At 44.0% G+C, this 23,940-nt stretch overlaps 1 protein-coding gene across 1 annotated transcript in view; it reads left to right on the forward strand.

The window, feature by feature from the left end:
• Positions 1-18,434, forward strand: part of BBOX1 (gamma-butyrobetaine hydroxylase 1) — a 50,335-nt gene extending 31,901 nt beyond the window's left edge. Inside the window, exons 4-7 of the mRNA XM_056851477.1 lie at positions 7,003-7,108; positions 10,732-10,928; positions 11,396-11,562; positions 18,227-18,434. Coding sequence (XP_056707455.1) covers positions 7,003-7,108; positions 10,732-10,928; positions 11,396-11,562; positions 18,227-18,387 — 631 coding nt within the window. The 3' untranslated portion in view covers positions 18,388-18,434. The remainder of the gene's footprint in view (positions 1-7,002; positions 7,109-10,731; positions 10,929-11,395; positions 11,563-18,226) is intronic.
• The last annotated feature ends 5,506 nt before the right edge of the window (positions 18,435-23,940 follow it).

Raw genomic sequence — 23,940 nt, forward strand, 5'->3', positions numbered from 1 at the left:
TGCATTGGCTTTGTCCTGCCTTTGCACTAAATGTTGCTGTTACCTCATTGGGATTCCTACCCTTTTTAGAATAACTGATACGTTTTATGGAATTCTGGTAGTGAAAGGTATATACGATCTCCATGTAAGGCTTACCTCTAAACTTCTGGATTTGTTTGGACTATTCAGTTGTTAAGACCTTTTCTTCCTTCCTCACTACTATCAAAGAAAACCTTTTTTCAAAGAGTTGGGTCTGCTTCCCAAAATTAGCACTTCCGATAGCCAGCAAAAGTAATTACTACAGCACTGCCTTTAGCAACACGAGCAATTCTCTCTTCACTTGGCATGCGACTAGCCAAATCAAGTGGCAAACTTTTCCCGGACCATATTGCTTCAGGCTATGACTGTTATGAGTAGTGGAGGTGATTGCATGTTTGAGTTCTCCCCCATCAGAAAAAAAGATTCTATGTATCTCGAGGAGGTTTGTGTAAGGGGCATTTTTCACGGTAGATTTTGCTTGTGTTTTGCCACAGACTAAAAAAAAACACGATTTAAATGTTTTTTTCATGGCCACGATTTATCCCTGTCAATCTCGATGTAGTTTTGGTTTTTCATGGGAACAAAGCACGCTGTATTTGACAATGGTTTGGTCTGTCCCTTTTGCAGGAGGCCTCCCCTTCCAACAGGCTCATTGTTTATGCCTGCCCCCAGCTCCGCCCCAACTCCGCCTAGCAGATTACCTCGTGCAGTTCACCAGCCCCAGCACAAAAATCAAGCACCAGTCCCTCTGGTCTCCTCCATTTTTCTTCCACCCTCGCTGTGTTCTGCTTTTGGAACAGTCAGATTCCAAATCGGGGGCGGGGGCAAGGCAGCACTTTCCTCAAAGCTTCCCTCTATTTTCTATAGGTGTGGAACCCATTGCCCTTTAATGATAGACAGGATTGGGGGGGGGGGGCAGGAATTGCATCCATGTGCCCAGAGAAGTGTTTAGCTGAAAGTGGGAATGGCAGGGGGGGGAGAGGAAAGAAGGCCCCTGGCTTGCTTGCCGGCCATGATCCGGCCACATTGCATCGTGAGAGAGGAGGGAGATAAGAGCAGGCTGGCCGCCCCTCTTCAGAAGAGTGATGGGAGGGAGTTTTGCCTTGGGTTTTCTGCTCTCAGGATGCACATTTTTCCCATCCGAATTCTCAAAAATCCCCCCTCCCCACTGTGGTAGAGGGGCATGGCGAGGGGGGAGAGGAAAGAAGGCCCCTGGCTTGCGCGCCGGCCATGATCCGGCCACAGTGCATCGAGAGAGAGGAGGGAGATAAGAGCAGGCTGGCCGCCCCTCTTCAGAAGAGTGATGGGAGGGAGTTTTGCCTTGGGTTTCCGCTCTCAGGATGCACATTTTTCCCATCCGAATTCTCAAAAATCCCCCCTCCCCGCTGGGGTAGAGGGGCATGGCAGGGGGGAGAGGAAAGAAGGCCCCTGGCTTGCGCGCCGGCCATGATCCAGCCACAGTGCATCGAGAGAGAGGAGGGAGATAAGAGCAGGCTGACCGCCCCTCTTCAGAAGAGTGATGGGAGGGAGTTTTGCCTTGGGTTTTCCGCTCTCAGGATGCACATTTTTCCCATCCGATTTCTCAAAAATCCCCCCTCCCCGCTGGGGTAGAGGGGCCAACAGCCCCTTCCCTTGAACATCCCCCCCACGGGTCCAGTTGCCCTAGACCGAGCTGCCACCACCACCACCCACAGCACACGAGGAGCACATGGCGTGGCCCCGCCGGTCTCCCCCTGGAGCCGTCCATCTGACGTCCCCCTGGGCTTGGAGGTGTGGGCCCAGCTCCAAGGCCCATCCCGGGCATGGGGAGGGGAAGGCGTGCCACCTGCCTGCCCGCCAGCCTCCGGGACGGAGGGAGAGAAGTGCCAGGACTCTAGACAGGCAGGCAGGCAGCAAAAGGGGCGGTATTCTTGTCCAAGCGCGAAACTCCCCCAGCCAATCACCGTTCTTGGGGGAGGAGAAAGGAGATGTCACGGGGAGAGACAGCGGGACCGAAGCAAACATTTTTTCATGGGCATCCGAGCAACAAAACACGCTTCTACTGGAAAGTACGGCTCAGAAGTGGTTTGGTTTGCCGCTGACATAACACGGCTTTTATACCTCTATCAGGGAAAAGCCGTATCTGCAGTGAATAACCAAAATCCGACACAAATCAGCGTCAAAACAGCAGCAAATCTCCGTGAAAAATTCCCCTAAGAAAGAAGGGTTCAATTTAGTCCCTCCACAACATGTTAGTTTTCTACATGGGGAATTTGCAATCATGTAGGTACAGTACAATGTAGAAGATTTATCATTTGATTCTGATAATTGTATAATGTGAACCGTGGCCTTACAAGTAGCTTGCAGGTTCCATTGTCCTGCAAGTTGGGCTGAATTCTAATTGAGACACTGGGAGAGGGGTCTTAAGTCTCCCCCCCACACACACACACACCTGGGCTGTTCTTCTGGGAGATCTTAGGAGGACATGAGGAAACTGTAATATATAATTGAAATGCTTACATGATAATAAGTAAACATGTTAACCCTTTGTTTAGTGATTTTTTTATAGGATTATAGGTTGTTGTTTTTTTGCTGACAGGAGGAGTTGGGAATCTAAGGAATAGAATTAATTTGGAAACACTGTTTCTGCCAACAGGCTTCAGAGCATTGTGTATATGTGTTTAAGTAAGCTGGCCTTTGTAGAGCTGTGAGAAAATCAGCAGCAATGTCAGTAGCTGTTTGGAGAAGAACCAACTCTAGATTCAGTCCTCCTTTATTCCCTTTCCAGACCAAACAGCAGATTAGCACAGATACATCAGAGAGGGCTAACATGTCCAATCCTGCCTACTACATAAGTGCACAATTAGATGGGAGGATGTCCCAGTGGCTGCAATCCTGAGAAATATGACCCTAATCTAGGAAAGGCAGTGGCTCTATGGTAGAGTATTAGGTTTACATGGAGAAGGTCACAGGTTCAGTCCTCTGTCTTTCCAGTTAAAAGGATCAGGTAGTAGGTGATAAGAAATAACTCTTTATGTATGTATGTATGTATGTATGTATGTATGTATGTATGTATATGTATGTATGCATGTATGCATGTATGTATGTATTTAAAACAAGGGAGACAAGAAAGGGAAAAAACTCAAAATCTAACATTTCATTAAAAAGGAATTTTATATATATTTATAAATATTCATAAAGTTGTGAGGTCCTCAGTGCATTGATTTACAAGAGGTGGGCATTTATCTCTCCATTTTTGTAATACAATATTAGGTGTAGGGTCCGTTTTCATTGACCATCAGTTAGCTTCCAAGAGTTGGGCAGATAGTTTAAATGTACATAAACATCCTCAAAATGTACATAAACATCCTCAAAAATCAATAAACATTCTAATACAGAATTGATATGAAGAATAACTTCCAGAAAAAAATGAACGTCTGGACATGCCCAAAGCAGATGTTTAAGGGACACATCCTATGAGTTACAATGCCGACTGATATGATACTTTACTCAATCCTTTGGTAAAGAGTCTCTGTGGTGTCCAGTATTTTTTTTGCTGAGTAAGTCATAACTTAAGTTCCATGAAGAGAGCAGGTATAAAGTTTAAGGTCATATCCATTGCTTTGGCAAAATAAGGCAATCTAGCCCATTATTCCATTCATTCCTGAAACCCTGCCTATCATATTTATTAATTGACACCAACTTTGCTTGGATTTGTTCTGCTGTGATTCTCTGGTTTAACATTGAACGGTTGAGCGTGCACTGCCACAGAGATACTGGGTTCCACTAGGCTTCTACACATTGCAGTGGGTTCTGCTGGGCTTGAAAAGTGCCCCCTCCCCACCTTGAGTTTCCACTGTAGAGATTCTCTGGTTTGATTTTGGTTTTGTTTGGCTTGGCACATTGCCTTGTGATTCGACTGGGATTTCTGGGTTCTTCAATGGTTCTGTTGAGCTTATTGCTAGTTCTTCCATGGGAGGCTTTTGACCAGTAATTTGCTGCTTGCAGGCATGGCTTTTGCCCTAGAAGCTGCTTGAAGGGGTTTTTTTTCTCCTCTGTGAGAAATAATGGAGGATGGCAGGGGGCACCCTGTTCAGGGGGGCATCAAATTGGACCACATGGTCCAATGTATTTCAAATGTAAGGGTTATTTAAAGGACATGCACCAGCAGCTCCGCTGCTATTTTGGTGCCTGTGCCTTTAAACACCCACCCCCAGCCACCCGGAAATTTTCCCCATAGAGAATAATGGACCCGAAAAATTGGGAAACCCAAAAAAATCCAAATACCATACTGGTATTTGGTATTTGGGAATACCGTGGGGTTTTTTTGCACAACCCTGCACATAACCAACGTCTAGTATTTCTCAAGGAAAACAATGAGTACTTCAGTTAAAAACTTTGATCTGGTTCTTACAATGATTACATTAGAATTACATGATCTATTTCTTGGCAATTCAGCTATCGTTTATGTTTAAGTCTGCATGGCTTTGAAAACCTGTAATTAAATGGTAATTGCTAATATTTGCTCTTTGTATACCACTCCAGTCCAAAGGACTAATAAGCACTAATAATCATCAGTAAGAATGGGAACAGTTCATGGCTACAACCTATAAAAGATAAATTATTCTTATAGGGAAAAGACCAAAAATCTCACAACTCTCAAACTGGCATATTTATTGAAGGAAAAAATTGTTCAGTCTCTTCCAATAATACAATGTCAATAAGTGGGAAAAACAGAACAGATCTTTTTATTGTCTCAGTCAAAATGAATATCTTTTGGTAGACATGAATGTTCTTTCATCTCTACATTATTATTTTAGCACACTTAAACATGACTTACGTTGGGTTTCTTAAGCCTGTAGTTGGATGTCACAAACCAACTGGAGTTTTTTTGGGATAGGAATGCATCTGATTTATTCGTTGGTTCAAATGTTCTTTGATATCTCTTGTTCAAGTAGCTGATAAAGTAAGAGACCCTTTCTCAAAGCATTCAGCAGTTCATTCCAATCTGAAGTTCCAGGTGAAGACTTTCACCTAGTGAAGTGAATGATATTCACCAACCGTAGATGGAAGTTGGGCTGTATAAACTCCTCCTTGGGGTATCAGCTATCCCTAGTTGACAAAAATATTCCCTTCCTGTCCACAGGTTTTGTATAAAATCTGCCATTCTCCAGGTTTCTTCCCCTGCCCCTGCTACTGTGCCTTCCATCGTACTTTCTTTCAGAAACGTTTGCTTTAATCACAGCCTGCCTACCATGTTCATCTCTAGTTTTGTATTTGGACACATTAATATATTTTTTTAATCTCCTTGTATGCAAAGAATATCCCTATGGAAAAATCCTCATATGACATGATGTATGAACAGATTAAGAAGGGTTTTTTAAAAATTGTATGTTAAATTCTACAAAATACCATTTTTATCCTACTCTTTCGGTAGGACTTCTCCTAAGCAAGGAAGTAACAAGGATCAAATTGCTTGGGAAACACTAAATTGCTTTGGAGCCTTTTTAATCAAAGAGACCAAAAGCGTAATGGCCATGATGATGTCACGCCAGCTGAGTGTGGTGGAAATGTGGTTGAGGTTTTCATATTTCCGTAATGAGCTCACTGAGTACATAAAACACTAACCATCAGATGGGTTTCCCCTAAACAGTTAAATAGTCTTTTACATATCATTTATTTATCTTAGCAGAATTTTCAAAAACCTGCCTGTAGTATCGGTCCTATGTTGCCTAAATTAAAACTTTATATGCATAATATAAGTGATTCATGCACAACAGAGGTGTTTTACAAAAGAATTTTTATGTCTGCTTTTCCAACGGAGTAGGATCTTGAACACTGGGTCTGTACCTCTTTACCAAATTAGTGAGTGTCCACATCTTTCATTTTAAATCACTTTTATGACTATTGTTTGATCACTTATTGTCCATATATTGACATGTACTTCTTAGACAAATGTCTGATCTATGTATATATTATGTTTCTTGTTGTTGACACACAAAAATTAAAACGACTGGAGCCTGCGGTTTTTAGTCTTGGCCTCTGCTCCATGTTTTGCCACTGAAAGCATATTTGGACTACATTGTAATGTGTCATCTTGCACATGCCCTTGTCTTTCAACTATTTTATAGTCTGACATTTGTTGCTGTTGTCAGCAGGATTCTCTTGTTTATGTTAGTTCAGCCATCCTGAACATCTGAAAGGAATCGGGGAGCAGAAGCTGGGCCATTCTTTCTTTGGGTGGGAGACAGACAAAAAGTATCAGCATCTTCAACTGAAACATTTGTTCTGTCCTGAAAGGCAGTTTTATGAAGGGACCCTTGGACTTGTCCCAAACTTTCACTGAAGAAGAAATCCAATCCAAATCAACAAGGAAACCCAAATTTAGCCATTATAAGAATGCTTATAATCTGTTGTTTAGTGACCTGGAGCTTAATCCAACCTCTGCTATGGGCACCAGAGCTATGGACCCTCCTCAGACTCAGTGAACCCTTTCCCCAGCCAACCCTCAGATGGAAACAAGTGATGGAGAGAACAGGCTCTGCATACCACATTACAGAAGTCCTATTTTCCTCCTCGGGGCCCTGCACAAAGACTGCTAATGCTGGAACATTTTGGATACATTGTTTATAATTTTTGCACTATTTACCTCCAAGGCCACGCAAAAGAAAACAACCATTTAAGAGAAAAAAATGGAGAAGGAGAAGTGGAAATACTGATAGCATTCCATATGCCTTGCCTCCTTCCATTCTTTGAGTGATCATTGCTGGAAGTGTAAATCCAAGGACAATATCAAAGGTGTTGCCTCTACAATTGATTCCTTCTGTTCATGTGTTTCTAAAGGAGTCATTTCAAAACAGGGGTAGGCTCTGGTGACTCACATGGGTATTAATGTTACCACCGGCCATTGTTTTTTAAAGAACTCTGATATCCAGGGTTTTATAGACAGACTTGTTATAATTACCCCTCTCTTTTCTGTCTCTCTTTCTCCCTATTCTTTCGCAGTCATACATGGCAAGTACAAGACAAAATGGATGCTAACAATGTGGCTTACACAACTGAAAAGCTCAGTTTTCACACTGATTATCCTGTTCTACAACATCCACCTGGGGTAAGAGAAAACAAAGGGCAAAGGGAAGGTGAGAAGGAGGGAGGGCCATTGTTTGTATGTAGAACGATCTAAAATAAAGACCACATAGAGTACATACTCGGTGAGACACAGATGGAACCATCTACATGTAGACACAGTTCTGAAGCATAACGTGTTGTTTTATTATTGATTTGAGTTTCAGCCTTCTCTACATTGTAAGCTCAGACTGGATTCATTTGCTGAAAGGAGCTCTTGGCTGCTTCCACTGTGCTACAACAACAAGCCTCAATGACCAGTGGAGGCTAAAGTTTTAAATACTTACTTTAATGATATTGTTCACATGGCCAATTTGACCCTTAACAATGTCACACTGAGATCAAAATAAGAAAAAAGAAAAAGTAACTATCTAACTAGCCCATAAAGAAATTAATATTTTTTAATCTTAATTGTCTGAGAAAGAAATTTGACAACTGCCAATGTAATATTAAAATCCCCCCTGCTAAAATAACCCTCAAATTGTCCAATTTGGAGACAGATTCCCGGATAAAAGGCTTTATCCATCTATCTCTAGCCTCACTGAGCAAGTCACGGCTAAATAAAGCATGCTGAAGAGTGTCTATTTGGCCAGAACCACATTGACATACTCTCTCGCAATACGGTACCCTGTTTAAATGACCCGTTAATTCCCCTGATGGAATGGCATTCCATCAAGCCAACATAAATAGTCGTCTGTATCGTAGGATTATCAGAAAATCAAAATACATTGGGAGCTGCCAATTACCCAAGGCTAAAGTTTTACCACTCAACATCACCTGAATCTTTTGAGTTCAGCTTCAGTTAGCACACTTGCATTGACCCATGCACAGGACTTGCGTGTTCATATTAACTGGGGTTTCTGTTAAAGACGTCAGGATGCAGCTTGGTATTATTAGTGTAATGACCTAACTCTGAATCTTCACCTAACTCTGAATCTTCATGTGATCTCAATCAGCTGCCTCAGATTTACACTGAACCAGAGTGGAAACAAGAGTGAATGTTGCAGCCCTGCTGCTGTAATAACCTACTGAACTTACAACATTCTGACTCCATGACAAAATTCCTGCCATCCCGTCTTCATTTGCAACAACAGCAGATTAATGTTGAAGTGTGCATGCTGTAGGAAACATTTGCTCAGGGCCCTCAGACAATTATTAATGAATTGAGCAGGCTAGCATCATGCGCCCCTGAACAGGTGCCAGATCGTTCACGCTAATGTGTTGTTTTGAAAATTCATTTAGGAGCTGTAGAAGGCAAATATGGCACCGAAGCAGGGAGGGTATTCCTCAGATGGAAAACAAATGCAAGTTACCTCACTATCTCACTTGGGCCAAAAATCACACAGTCCCATATGATGTTACTCACCGTCTTTTCAATTTGGAACTGCCTGTATGAAATAAAAATTGCATTAAAACATTTTGGGAACCATCTACCAGCTACATGTTCTCACTACATACTTGCGTATGTCTGCCCTGGTTACGTGATATTTTAAAATGGAGACATTTTATAAAGAGTAGCAAAACAAAAAAAACACTCCAATAAAAAAGTTCCACATTTCCCATTTCCCAAAACCACAGGAAGTAACAGAGCAGTCTTTTACAGTCAATTGTCTTGTGAGGAGACTTACCCAAATTTTATAATATGTTTGCTTACTTAACAAATGTATCTGATGAGCTTGAGAGAAGCAGGCAAACACCAAAAGAGTATCCCTCAAGTCCCCCAACAACATCCCCCCCGAAGCAAACAGCATGTTTTTAGAATATAGCCCCCTAATGCTGAGAAATGTCCTGCAGACATATAGCAACCACCCCCCACCCCAAAAAAAAAAACCACACACCCTTCATCCTGGCTCCATTCCCTGGAGATCTGTGTACAGTGGCAGCAGAGCTCATGGCAGATGATGGGATAGATGGAGGCTATAGTCACAGTTATTTATTTAACATTAGTAATTACATCTTATATTGTTATATGTGTGCATTTGGTCAGTCGACACACAGGGCATACAGTTACCATGAAGCTCTTTTGGTTGACGGCAATTGTGAATGTGGCTCTCCTCAAGCCAAGGAGTACTGCTAATGTACAATTTAGAGGAGCCTGGCTGATGGTCACTGCATCTTGGGGGAAAGACATGTGAAAGCTGGTGTTTGAACCCATTTTCAGGCCCTGCCCCCATTGTTGTTTCTGTCTCTCCCTCACACACACATTCCACAGGCAGACAGAACACTGATGTTAGCTGCAAGACGCCATTCTGAGATACAGGATTGTTGCCTGATCACCAATGCCCATTAACTATCCCAACACTATTCGACGATTGGTTTTAAAAATTCATAGAAGTCTCTCTGCTCGTAAGATTTTTCTTGTAGAAATAACTCCCCTCAACACACACACACCTATGAAGCTTGAGAACTCCATTTCTTTTACAGAGGGAGGAGAGAATAAACAGAGTTTGAAGAGGTAAGAGGAAGAAGCAAAGGTTTCAGTTGGTGAAAACAAATGAATCCAAAAGTCCAGACCAAAGCCCGCAATATACCTATTCTGCAGTGGTCCCATTGACAATAGTAGCACTGCCTTTGGATAAAGTGGTCTGTGGCTTGCAAACTGGTGGTCTCTGAGTCCCCCCCCCCAGTTTCTGGAAGCCAGTCCCATTGAATTCAAAGGGAGCGACTTCAGTGTATGCCTGATTTCTCCGTTTAGTTAGCATAGTTACAATCACTGCCTCTTGATAGCTATCTTTTTTTTTTTCCTGGAACAGCTGCCAAAGACAGGTCAAACACTAAGGTTGCCAACTCTGGGCTGGGGAATTCCTGGAGATCCCCAGAGCCTGGGAAGGTTGCTCAGCATGGATGGGGTGCCATAGAACCCACCCTCGGAAGCGGCTGTTTTCTCCCGGGGCATTGATCTCTGTAGCCTGGAGAACAGTTGTAATCCTGGGAGAACTCCAGGCCCCACCTGGAAGCACTCCTATAATGGTTATGGCCAAAATAACCCAACTGTTTACTGCACTTACTGTTGATGCTCTCCAGCCTGAAAGCACTTGAGAGAGAAAAACTGTGCATTTGCCTGCATGTATATAATGTAGATGATTTGGGCCTGCCTCACAGCACTTTTATTAAAGTATCCTGTCTGTTGAATTATGGAACAGTCCTGGTGTACCGGAGAAATAAAGCATTGCTACATGTAACATATTTTCATTGCAGTTTGCAGCTCATGCCATCCCAATGGCAATTTACAACAAGAAAAAGCAGAGTAATAAATTAGAGCAGTTCTTCAGTGGAACAGGCTTCCTCGGGAGGTGGTAAGCTCTCCTTCCCTGGAGGTTTGGCTAGATGGCCATCTGTCAGCAGTGCTGATTCTATAACCTTAGGCAGATCATGAGAGGGAGGGCACCTTGGCCATCTTCTGGACATGAAGGTCACTAGTGGTGTGAGGAGGAGGTAGCTCAGAATTTCCTGCATTGTGCAGGGGGTTGGACTAGATGACCCTGGTGTTCCCTTCCAACTCTATGATTCTATGAAATCAGAGTTCAAATGAAATACAATGAGCATGAATTATGATGCACCTAGGCCTGCCGCCTGCTCCTATTATAATTTAGCATTAATGTGTTACAGATTCAGTTCCTGCACTGTATCAAGCAAACGCCCACTGGAGGGGAGAGTGAAGTTGTAGATGGATTTCATGTAGCAAACAAGTTGAAGGAGCGGAATCCTCAAGCGTTCCAAATCTTGACCTCCACTCTTGTCGATTTCACAGACACTGGGGCAGATTACTGTGATTTCTCCATGCAGTGCAAGCAAAGAATACTTGAGTAAGTAACAGGGCACGATCTGATTATACGCTACTGCCTGTAGCAGCACGCGCCTTCTAGCTGTTTTACTTTGAATTACAGGTTAGCAGAGCAAGAATCTTGTTGCATTGCTCAAATAGCAAAAATCCATAGGTCAGTCACTGCCACCTTGTGGAATTAAAAATCAGTTTTCAAAGGAGAATCCTGGGTGCTGCCCTGATCTCCTTGGAGGCAGGGTGGGATAAAAATGTAATGGAGAGATATATAGAGATAGTTTTTAAAGATTCATTTGCTGTTTTGTAATGTACTATGGGGTACGTGAGAGCTCTTTTGTGTCAAATTATGCCTACTTTATCATAGCATAACCCTCTGCACTACACTTCATTGTAATAAAGAAATGTTTTTTATTTTATTTTAAATTTGTTTTACATCAAGCTGCTCAGGATTGAATGTCAAGATAATACATTTTATTCATTATTTCTCAACAGCATAGATGATAGGGGCCAGGTAGTTCGTATCAATTTTAACAACGCAACCAGAGACACAATATTGGACATACCTGCTGAAAAAGTTAAGCCATTTTATGCTGCTCTCAAGGACTTTGTTAATCTGCTAAATAGTGCGGAGAATAAGTACACCTACAAAATGAAACCAGGTAAGTAAAATAACTTTAAGACTGGCACGTGTACAGGTACATCTGAAATATTCTGATTCATTAAAAGGTTTTACCCCGAAGTGTGTGTGTGTGTGTGTGTAAAGTGCCTTCAAGTCGCAGTCGACTTATGGCGGCCCCTTTTGGGATTTTCATGGCAAGAGACTAACAGAGGTGGTTTGCCAGTGCCTTCCTTTTAAAAAATCCAAAGTATATGCCCCCAAAAAACCACACCCTAATTCTGTTTGAACTCTTACTGATCCTCCTCCCTAACTGTGTTTGTTTGTATGTCTATATGTTCTTATTATATTGTTCAATATTTTATATACATTTCAAATTCTGTTTTAATGCCTTGATGTTCTCTTCTCTGAGGATCAGAGGACATCTGATCAGCGGGTGTTTCCTTTTCCTATGCTCAGGGAGAGGCAGGATATCAAACCTTTTGCTGCCTGCCCTCTGCTGGAAAACGCCCTGAACTGTCAATTCTCCTCCTGCCTCAGAGGGAGAAGCAGCGTTGGAGCGAGCTCCGTAGCTAGGCCTTACAACTTACTCCTTTAATCTTCTACTTTCAACCTTACCATCCTATATTTCTGTCTCCTAACAACTGTTCCCCTCCGTTCATTGTGTTCCCTTCCTCCCGTGGCCGCCTTTGTCCTTTTGTGCTCCGTTTCCCCCCCCCCCCTCCTCCTGTGCCTCCATATTTTCCCTCTCTGAGGAAAATGGCGGCGTCGCCAGAGCAGTCTGGGGAGGAACTCCTCTCAGGAGATGAGGCAGTGGCAACGGAGCTCCTTCCCTCCCGCCGGCACAAGCCAGCAGAAAACTGCAGAGGGAAGGGCAAGCGGCGCCAGGAGACTCCCGCCGCGGCGGCCAAATCAAAGAGGAAGCCGGCAGAGGACGACGGAGAAAAAGGCGCGAAAAAGACGCGCGCCGAGAAAACAACCGCGGAGCCTCCCCGTTCGTCCCTGATGGGTGACGAGGGTGAGAGCGCAGAGCCCGCCCGTATTGCCAGCTCCAAGGGAGAATCGGCTACGTGCAGTGCAGGCGGTAATGTACAAACCTCCCTTCCCCTTTTAACGGCGGGGGGGGGCAGTGAGCAGGGGATGCTTGAGCTTATGAGAAGGGCTTTAAGAGAGGAATTTGCCCTCCTTGGGGAATCGTCTTCCAGGGGGCCATTGAGTTCAAGGGCATCCTCCCCATCTAGAGGCTCTGTGCGTTCAGAGCCTACAGCCCAAGGTTCCAGCTCTGCCTGGCCAACAAAGGCAGCCAGAAAGGCACCCCCACCCCCCAATTCCAAGACAGTTCACCAGCATTTCTCTTCCGAAGATGAGGAGAGAGAAGAAGGACAGTTCTCCTCAGAAGAGGAGCAAGAAGGGGGGGCCCAGGGCCAAGATCTCCACCCACGTTTATTCAAGGCAGAAGACTACCAGTCCTTCTTATGTAAAGTCATGGCAGCCCTTGACCTCCATGAAGATGAGGACACTGAAATTATTAAAAGCAAAACTAAATTCAGGGGTTCTAAGGAGTTTTTTGCCAGATTACAGTCTAAACCACTTTCAGTGCCTTTCCCTGAGTATTTTGAAGACTTAATTAAGGCAGAGTGGCAAAAACCCATGTCAACTAAGCAGGTGCCAGCTTCAATAAAAAAGTTGTATACCCTGGAACCCAGAGCCATGACCTTATTGCAAGTACCCCTGGTAGAAGCCCCTGTGACAGATCTACAATCCTCGGGCTTAATATCAGAGGACGGGGCAGGTAGCATAAAAGATCCCCTAGATAGAAAAATTGATTATGCCACAAAAAAGGCGCATGAGACTGCAGCTCTGTCTATCCAGGCATCAGCCACAGCAGCCCTGGTGGCAAGAGCTAGTATAATGTGGATTAGGAAGATCATTGACTTGCTTCCACAGGAAAACAAGAGAGTGCTGGATGGCCTAAACAGGCTCCTAAAAGCCTCCAACTTCATGGCCGATGCTACCCTGGACTCTATGTCCTTCACAGCAAAATCTTTGGCAGCGTCCTTGGCGGCTAGAAGGGCAGCCTGGATTAGATCCTGGTCGGCTGACGCAGGGTCAAAATCCATACTTCTGGGATACCCCTTTGAGGGAGGTCGTCTCTTTGGTCCCAAGCTAGATGACATCCTCATAGAGACCAAAGACAAGAAGAAAGCATTACCTGAGTACCTCAAGAAAGATGGAAAACCATCATTTTCACATTCCTTTCGGACCTTTCGGACCTCCCACTTCATGGCTAGCCCCAGATCCGATGGACGAAGAGGCGGCTGGAGTTCAGGCCGAGGATCCTTCAGGAGAGGTTCAAGATTCGGAAAGGGATCTGCCTTCCAGAACCAAGGTCCAGAGAAGTCACCACGATTTGGTGACAAACAAAACAAGCAATGACTCTTCAGCAATTCCAGTAGGGGGCAGACTTATTTATTTTGCAAACATCTGGGACTCTCCTCACACAGATGCCTGGGTGCAACAACTAATTCGCCAAGGCTACAGCATAGAATTTCTAAGACCCCCTCCAAATCGTTACGTTATATCTCCGATCTCTCGAAGACCAGACAAAGCCCTTCGGACCCAGGCAGCCATCCAACACCTCTTAGAGATCCAGGCAATAGAACACGTCCCAACCTCAGAGCGGCGAGAAGGGGTGTACTCCTTTTTCTTTACAGTGCCCAAAAGAAATGGAGATTGGAGGGCAATATTGGATCTGAAGTATGTCAACCGCTTTGTCTGCAAAAAACACTTCCGGATGGAGACACTCCGCTCCATTGTGGAGGCTCTACGACCTCGGGCATACCTTACATCTATCGACCTGACGGAGGCGTATCTTCACATCTTGATACACCCATCCCATCGCAGATACCTCCATTTCACCTACGGTCAACTACACCTTGTTGTTGTTCAGACCTTGATCCACCACGGCTTCTTGATGAACATGTCAAAGAGTCTAACTACACCTGTTCAATCAATACACCATCTGGGAGCCATCATCGACACTTCGCAAAACAAGATGTTCCTTCCTCAGGACAAGATCTCCAAACTGATCACCCTAGCCAAAACCACCATGTTGGCGAGAACGACGGGTCTCTCTTCTCTAGTAAGTCTCCAAGGCCTTATGGTGGCCTGTATAGGTCTGGTACCATGGACTCGTCTACACATGAGGTCTCTTCAATGGTTCCTGAAACCTTACCAGGTACAGATCTCCCAAAAGAGAAACCCTCGCATGGCTCTGTCCCAACAAGTCAGGAGCAGCCTCAAGTGGGGGGTACGCCGAGAAAACCTGGCCAAAGGACTCTCGTACATACAAGACTCCGCGATTCAGATTTTTACGGACGCGAGCTTAGAAGGCTGGGGAGCAACTATACAGCATCACATAGCGCAGGGTCAGTGGACAACGTCGGAGACTCGTCTCCATATCAACAAACTAGAGTTGAGGACCATCCACAAAGCTCTTCTTCAGTTCCAGCCAATGATAGAGAACAGACACATCCTCATCAGAACGGACAACGTGTCTGCGAAAGCGTATATAAACAGGCAAGGAGGGTCTCGTTCCTCCTCCCTCCACGCAGAGCCCCTAATCATCCTCAACTGGGCGGAAAAACATCTCGCCTCAATAAGGGCGGAACACATAAAAGGTGTCCTAAACTTGCAAGTAGACTGGCTGAGCAGACAGACGGTGGACGAAGGAGAATGGACTATAAAAAGGGAAATCTTTCACCTCATCCATGCGAGATTCGGTCGTCCGTCAGTGGATCTGTTCGCCTCATCGAAGAAACGACAACTACAGAGATTCTTCTCCAGGTACAATCACCCAGAGGCGGAGGGCGTCGATGCCTTAGAGACTCCTTGGCCAGGGGAGACACTATATGCCTTCCCGCCCCTCCCAATACTCCCCAAGGTTATCCGGAAGATTCGAACAGAGCAGGCCCACGTCATCCTGATCGCGCCTCACTGGCCTCGCCGTCCTTGGTTCCCAGCGCTGAGAGAACTATCCATTCAAGAACCATGGGAGCTCCCAGAACCCAGGGATCTTCTTCAACAAGGCCCCATTTTGCACCCGGACCCGGCGTGGTTAAAACTGACCGATTGGGACTTGAAAGGCAGCGGATGCTGAGCTGGGGATACTCAGAACAGGTAGTGTCCACCATGTTAGAAGCCAGAAAATTGTCAACAAAACGCATATACAACTTTACCTGGAAGATGTTTGTGCGCTGGTGTGCTAGAAAGCGACTGGATCCCCTAACCATTACAACAGCTGACCTTCTACGCTTTCTACAAGATGGTTTGGACCTTAAACTAAAGGCGTCCACTCTTCGCAGACAGGTCGCGGCCATAGCCACTGTACTCACCCATCTAGATGGCTATCCCACGACTCGACACCCTCACGTCACCACCTTCCTAAAAGGGGTTTCCTACATATCTCCGCCTACTGTACACAGGTTCCCTACCTGGCGTCTGAACTTAGTTCTAAACGCCCTGACTAAACCACCGTTCGAACCTTTGAGAGAGGTCGCCTTAGCCTTCCTACGTATGAAGGTTTTCTCGTCGCAGTCACCTCAGCGAGACGAGTTTCGGAGTTGGGTGCTCTTTCTTCCAGGGACAGCCTTTGCGTATTCCACGCAGACAAAGTGGTCCTTAGGCCGGACCCAACTTTTATACCAAAGGTGAACTCCGGTTTTCACAGGCAACAAGAGCTAATCTTACCATCTTTTTGCCCCAATCCGACGCATCCAAGAGAAAAGAACTGGCACACCTTGGATCTGAGGAGAGGACTCCGAATTTATCTTAAGCGGACTAAGCCCTTCAGACGCTCAGAGGCCCTTTTTGTGTCAATTTCTCCACCCAACAAGGGATCCAAGATGTCTAATCCAAGCATTAGCAAGTGCCTCAAACAATGCATTCAACTCTGCTACAAACATTCTGGCATGTCCTCTCCGCAGGGGATTACAGCGCACTCGGTGCGTAGCACAGCGACTTCAGCGGCCTTTGATGCGCAAGCATCAGTGGAAGAAATCTGCAGAGCGGCCACTTGGTCAAGCCCCTCCACATTCGTCAGGCACTACAAAATCAACACCTATGCCTCTGCGGATGCGGCCTTTGGGAGAAAAGTCCTGCAGCAAGTAGCGAAGGATCCTTAATCCCACCCAGATAACACAGCTTTTGAAAATCCCGCTGATCAGATGTCCTCTGATCCTCAGAGAAGAGAACGGAGCCTTGGCTTACCTGTGAGGGCTCCTTCTTTCTCTGAGGGAAGAGGACATCTTGCCCACCCAGGGTGAAGAATATTAATAAAAGGATCACGATGCGCTAACTTCAAAAGTACAGTAACCATCCACTCTGTCCTGAGTGTTATTACCCAGTGTTCTAACAATCACTGTTTTTTCACGTTACGTTACCTGTTGTTACGTATTTACAGCCAATTATTCTTGCATGTTTTTCTGCATTACGTGTTATGTTATTGTATTACTTGTTATGTGCTTCCTGTCTCTTTTCACTGCTATGGAAGTCCTCGAATTGACAGTTCAGGGCGTTTTCCAGCAGAGGGCAGGCAGCAAAAGGTTTGATATCCTGCCTCTCCCTGAGCATAGGAAAAGGAAACACCCGCTGATCAGATGTCCTCTTCCCTCAGAGAAAGAAGGAGCCCTCACAGGTAAGCCAAGGCTCCGTTCTCTACCTTAGGAGCCCTATTTGAGTGGCATGGCTGCATATGAATGTTTTACATAAATGAATAACAGCGCATTCCTGAAATGCTCTGGTGGCACTTACCAAAGCCCCTAGGAGGCTGATGAAGGCCTCCACCGGCGCAGGGGCCCACACCACCAGCGCCCAGACAGCATACGCCGGCATAAGTGGCCCCAGTGCCGGCGTGCAGGCCCGGTCGCTGGTCCCAGATGACAACTCAGCAGTGTTGGGCCTGGCCGCCACTGCAGCCTTTTGCCGACCTCTGGCCGCCGGCACAGGCCGCGGCGGCGAGCCAGGAGGCTTTCCGGCACCCCAGGAGGCATTCCCAGGGCGTAATGGCACTGGCCGGGGGGCGGGGCCGACATTAGTCGGCCTCCCGAGCCATTTCAGCTCGGGAACACTCTTTTTGTTTTTCTAAAGATACACCAGCTTTTTGCTGGCGTATCTTCTATAGGGTTGCACAGGTTTTTGGCGCCGTGTAGAGGTTTCCTAAGCCCAGCGCAGGCATTCTTTTCAGGAATGCTCTGTAAGACTCTTTGCATATTCGATGCCTAGAGGAGACTATTGATCTTATATTCATAGCATTCATATCATTGGTTAATTTTTGGATTTCCAGAATGGGACCGGAGGATGCCTGCCCATAACTAAGGAATAACAGGGGGTTTCTATGCTAGAAATGTAGCATCACAAGAATACTATATGTTCATTAATGTTTTGTTCCAAGTTTTACTAGTTACAAAATTTGATGGCAACTCTAGGGTTTGTAGTCTTTTTTTATCTCACAACGACATGGTGAAGTCCTGTTTCAACCTGGATTTCATAACTCGAATCAGTTCCAGATTAATCTTCATCTCACCACACGTCATGCCATACCTGGTGTCGCACCATGAAATTAACCTCCAACTAACCCAGAATGTGTCTGAGCTCACCCAGTCTTATTGTACTCATCACTAATTGCATTCTCTTCATGCTTTTTGTAGGTGAAATAGTGGTATTTGACAACTGGCGTTTACTTCACGGCCGACAGAGTTACCAGGCAGGAACAGAAATATCCCGGCACCTTGAAGGAGCCTATGCAGACTGGGATGTGGTAATGTCAAGACTACGGATCCTGCAGAAGAGTGTCCTGAATAGGATGTAATCTTTGAAGGCTGGACTACTAGGGAATCATGCCTCTGTGCAAGTGTGAGAATAGGCTAGGCAGTCTTTTCCCAGAGCATAATGGCTCTCTTGTCTTTCCCAACTGCCTGCAGGAAGGTCCCAGTTGATAGAGCTCTAGCTAGTCTATTAGAACCCTGGCTGATCTCTGGTACAGGATTAACTGGGCCTCTGTGGTTGACATGAACTTTGACACCAGCGTTCATAATTATATGATTTGAAAAATGAATTTGTCCAGCTTGTATGTTCAGATACATTATGAATCATTTCCCCCCGAAACATTCTACTCCAGCTTGGAATATAGAATGAGATACTGCACATCTATCTTCAGTGTTCAGCAAACCACACTTCCAAAAGCCAGCTTCTTTTGAAGCTCATGCACAAAAGTTATTGAATGTTAAGCCATTGGTCTCAATCAAACTCACATCAATGGCTGTGAAACTAGCTGATCTGTAGGAGCATGTTTAGAATATTTTTAATGGCAGCTCTTTACTTATAATGAAACTATCATGAATTCCTGTAGAATGATTAGAGCTACATATCCAGCTGCTTTGTAATCACATGCACAGAAATTCTATAAAGTTAAACCCTTACTGTCAGGGAAACTCTCATTGATTGTTGTGAACCACATGATCAGGGTCGCCTGTGTGGTAACTTCACAGAGTCGCTTGTCAGTCATCTCTTGAAAATATTCTGGGGCACTATTTCCCATCCAGATCTATAATTCTTTTGTTCCTAGGTGTGTTGTGGGGTGGGGGTTGAATGTCCAAGTGGCTCTCAGCCATGTCTGGTGCTGAAAAATATAATAGACAATGGACAGTACATCAGCATGCATTATGAACTGGGTAAGGATTCTTGGAAAACAGACAAGCATTCTCTGAACACTTGCTGAGAGAGCTGTTCAGATATCCTCATTGGTAGGAGTACCTCATTAGTGGAATGCCTTCCCTTGTGAAGACTGCTGGATCAGATTGCTGCTGGACTAGTAGAAGCCGGTCAAAGCCATTTGGTTTCAATGGGCTTTTGAAGGATAACAATCTTTCTAGTGTTCTGTCTCTGCTGACAGTTTCTATCCTTCTATAATGCTTTTTTATTTGATCCTTAGAAAGATTTTTGATTTTTAACATGGATTATTTTTTGACGATTTTTAACATGGATTATTTTTTGACGTTATTATTTTCCTAGAAGGAATGGCAGGCTGAAAGTGATTATGGTGACAGCAGCAACAACATTACAACCTCTGTTGAGGTTTTTAAAGTAGCCACGCTTGGGTCTTCATGTTGCTGTTACATTTGCAGCAGCACATCTTCTAATCAAGAAGTAATGGACATCTAAAGCCCATGTTGATACGACTTTTAAAAAATGAAACTTGAATAAATACAATACAGGGTTCACTATTTAGTATATAAAAGGTATAACATGGTGCAGCCAGGAATGACCAAGGCCACAGTGAACATACCTTACTTGTACTACTGTAATAGGCCTGGGATCTTCCATAAAGCAGAGGGTTGTAGTTGTAGCATACAATTGCATTGTAAAACCAAGTAAATGATTTTATGTAATAAAGTATTGGAGGTTATGTGTTATTTTGTTATAAATTATAATCCCATTTGTTTCAGTTTCAGAGATATGGTATCACACGGCAGTTTCAGAAGATACTAAGGAGTTACAGAGTCAGATTTGTTTCAGTCATGTGCCAAACTTTATTTATTTACTTCATTTATACCCTACTTTTCTCCCCAGTAGAGACCCAAAGTGGCTTACAACCTTCTCTCCTTCTCCATTTTATCCAGAGTCCATCATAGAGTCAGGATGCAAACCTGGGTCTTCCAGATCCTAGACTTACACTCTCTAATCAGGACACAATGCCGGGTCTCAAACCTTATACAAGGTATATCACTTGCTGCATAGACATAAAAGCTGCACACAAATTCAAAACCCACCTTTTGAATTATAAACAAATAGTTTTAAAGTATGGAGATTATCTCAAAATAAAAATGGTCATTACAGTCAGTGAGTTTGCATTGGAAGCATATTATTTGTAAGTTTCGCAGCAACCCTAGCTGTTGCTATGGCTTTCTTGGAAGTCATAACAAGCAACTCTGTGTTCTTCAACTGTACACCTGAATTTCTTCAGGGAGAGGATGGTTCCAAGATGGATTCCACTGATATTTTCACTTGCAGCAAAAAGTAATTGGGTGAAAACGCACGGTCGCTTTATCCTCCTTTAATCCCTGTTTCAGCCAGGATTCAGCCTGGATCGAACACATGCGTTTCGCTTAATGTGCGTTCGATCCTGGCTAAAACAGGGATTAAAGGAGGATAAAGCAACCATGCGTTTTCGCCCATTGATTCAAGCATAATGTTTCCATTTCAGTTGCAAAAATTTCCAAACTTCTGAACAGTCACATTGTGGGGTTTTTTTTTTTTTACTTGTTTCCTTCCATTTTTCTATGTACCAGAAGTGTTTTCTTAACCTGGACAGAGGAAATGAGTCACTGGAAACAACAAAATGATGCTTGTCAAAATTATGAAGAGATGCCCAAATGCATCATACATTTTAACTTGCATTTATAAGGTATGCATAACTTTCCTTCCAAGTTCTTAGTAAGTTTCCATTGTGATTGTTAGCCCAAAATCATTTCAGCATATGCAGCCTAGTAATCTTTGGTCCAGATTCATTTAAATAAATGTGATTGTAATTCCCAGTGACCAATTCCAAATATCTAGATTTGCAGCTGCTATGATCCCAAGAAAGCTTACTTGGAATAAGTTTTGCTTAAATAAGTAGGACCTACCTCTTAGCCTTATGACTGACATATACACATGAAGCTCCTTTACACCAAGTCAGTCCATGTAGCTCAGCACTTTCTACTCTGATTGAAAGCAGGTGCCCAGGATCACAGGTCCTTCTCAAAACCTTTTACCTGAGATCCTTTAACTGGAATGCCAGGGATTGAAACTGGGACCTTCTTTTTGCAAAACACATGCCTTGCTACTTAGCTGCAATCCTGGCCTAATATGGTACCTTTGGATTGTATCCTACCATTCATCTCAGCTAATGGTTTCTGATGGAATGGTTTCTCTTACATCAGAGAAAGGCTATACATCCCAGAGGAGGGAAGTCAGCATGGAACAGCCCAATCTTGTCAGATCTCGAAAGCTAAGCAGGGTCAGTACTTGGAAGGGAGACCTCCAAGGAAGACTTTGGAGAGGAAGGCAATGGCAAACCACCTCTACTTCTTACTTGCCTTGAAAACCCCTTGCTGGCCTTGCTATAAGTTGGCTGACTTGATGGCACTTTACAGACACACATCAATGCCAGAAGAAGGCACTACCATTAACTGAATGGCAGGATACAACTCATCTGTTAGTATATAATTGATTTCAATCTTCCTTGTACCACTATTAACTTAGAAAATACAATGTCCTAACTAACATAGTAAAGTTATTTTTACCCCATCAGGAGGACACTCTTATCCAGAAAGAATGCAAAAAAGATTAAGCCCATTCCCTTCAGTTTGGGATTGTAATGTAAATCCCCTTTAAAACAAAGGCTGCAGTCCAAAGGAATTGCAGTCCAAGTGATCACTCAAAACGAATATGGAAATTGGCCAAGTCCAAATGCTATTACTGTGTATCCTCCATTCAAGAAGTCGCACTGAAATGAGTGGATGGATTCCTTGGGTGAGGAATGCCTCACATCTGTGAAAAGCATCTGTCTGGTCCACTAGGATCAGTAAGACATCTATGATTTTCTGGACTGTGTTTAGATACACATCCTAATCTTTTCCTTCTCAGGTAAGGTAATGCTTGCATAATAATATGGATTTGGGAATTCAGGCTCATCCCTCTAAAACAGTAAACAGTGCCTTTTTCCCTCCTTGAATTTTGGCATCACACTGGGGTTTGATATAATACAGAATGAGCTAATATGACACATCACAAACCCAGGCTTTTAATTGCTACTTGATCTGTTAATGTTTCCTTTGTTTTCCATCCAGAAAATCTAGTGTTTATTTTTGAGATTAAAGGGAAAATGCAATAGTATTATGCATTTAACTGCAAGTCAGCTGTTCTGTAATGTTTCCTATGTTGCAACAGCCCTTTCCTAGAGCAAATCTTTAGATTTAATTCAGCCATTTCATTTTGGAAAACATTTTTTTTTGCTTTTAGCTCCACCACGTTCTTTGTTCCTGTGTTTATTCCTTAATAGCATCTCGTTTGGGACCAATTAGCCCATTGGATTCTTGCCTAATCACAAAAACCCATTGCCTAGTGTAGTGATGTCTCGCACAGATGCCAAAACAAAGGTAATGGTGGAGGAAGTTTTTCAGAGGCCATCATCAAAAGGTTTTAGCAAAACTTATGGACATGCTCCATTGCGATAAGATTTGCATTTGTTCTAAATAAAAAAACCATTAGGCTACATGAAGGGAGGTTCTGGCTCAGCCAAAGCTGCACAAAGATTGCTTTTGGCAGTATATTCTTTGTAACGGGAATTCATCCAATGGTGTTCTTTCCGAGTGGGCCTTGGTACTAGCAATGCCTCAGGGCTGCTTTCGCAAATGCTACATCACAGTGTGGAACAGATCATAGCAAATTTGCCCTGTTGTATTTTTCAGAGGACTTTGTCACACTACGTGTTCCAGGACCCTAAGAAAATATTAGATAATCTAGTCCTCTGTCTTGCTTCCTACAGGCGCTACCTTTAAAAACCTTTGTCTGTTTATTTATATACATTTATACCCCACCTTTCTCCCCAACTGGAACTCAAAACAGCTTATCCTCACAACAACCTTGGGTTGCCAGCTCTGGATTAGGCTCCTCAGGTGTGTGTGTGTGTTGTTGTTGTTGTTGTTTTTAGTTATCTGTGTAAGGCTGCTGAATGAAATCATCTAGAGCAGTGGTTCTCAACCTTTTTCCGACTGTGGCCCCCTTCCGACTTTGTTTCCTTCCTGTGACCCCCTGTCCTACTGGTAGAAAGGTAGTTATTTAAATGTTTTGATGGTAAATAGCCAAGGAACAAAGAAGCATAAACAGCCACACAAAATGCACACAGCAATTTTCACCTGTGCCCCCCTTGAAATATCCTGCCCCCCCGGGGGGGGCATGTGGCCCTAGGTTGAGAATCACTGATCTAGAGCTTCGCGGCTGAATGTCAGAAATACATGCTGAAGACATCCAGTTTGACCTAAATTTGTGCTGGATGCTGTGCTGAAGTGGGTGAGGGAGAAAAGGCTGAAATGGAATCCATATAAAAGTAGAGACCAGGGTGTTTGGCAATGCTAATGTTCTGGAGGGAGCTGAGCTACCTATTTTGGATTCAATTTGGATAACCAGTCAGGTAAAGGGCCTAGGGTTGCTCTTGGACCAGATAATACCACTGGAAAGAAATAGGTAGGCCTTGGTGCTCGTTCATCTACATTTGGTTCATCGATGGTCCTCTCTTCTAGACTAGAAAGACCTAACCATGCCAATCCATCTCTCTGTAACTTTTAAGTTGAATTACTTCAATGTGCAATACACTGGGCTA

The sequence above is a fragment of the Euleptes europaea genome, chromosome 6 (assembly GCF_029931775.1).
Source record: "Euleptes europaea isolate rEulEur1 chromosome 6, rEulEur1.hap1, whole genome shotgun sequence".
NCBI classification, from domain to species: domain Eukaryota; kingdom Metazoa; phylum Chordata; class Lepidosauria; order Squamata; family Sphaerodactylidae; genus Euleptes; species Euleptes europaea.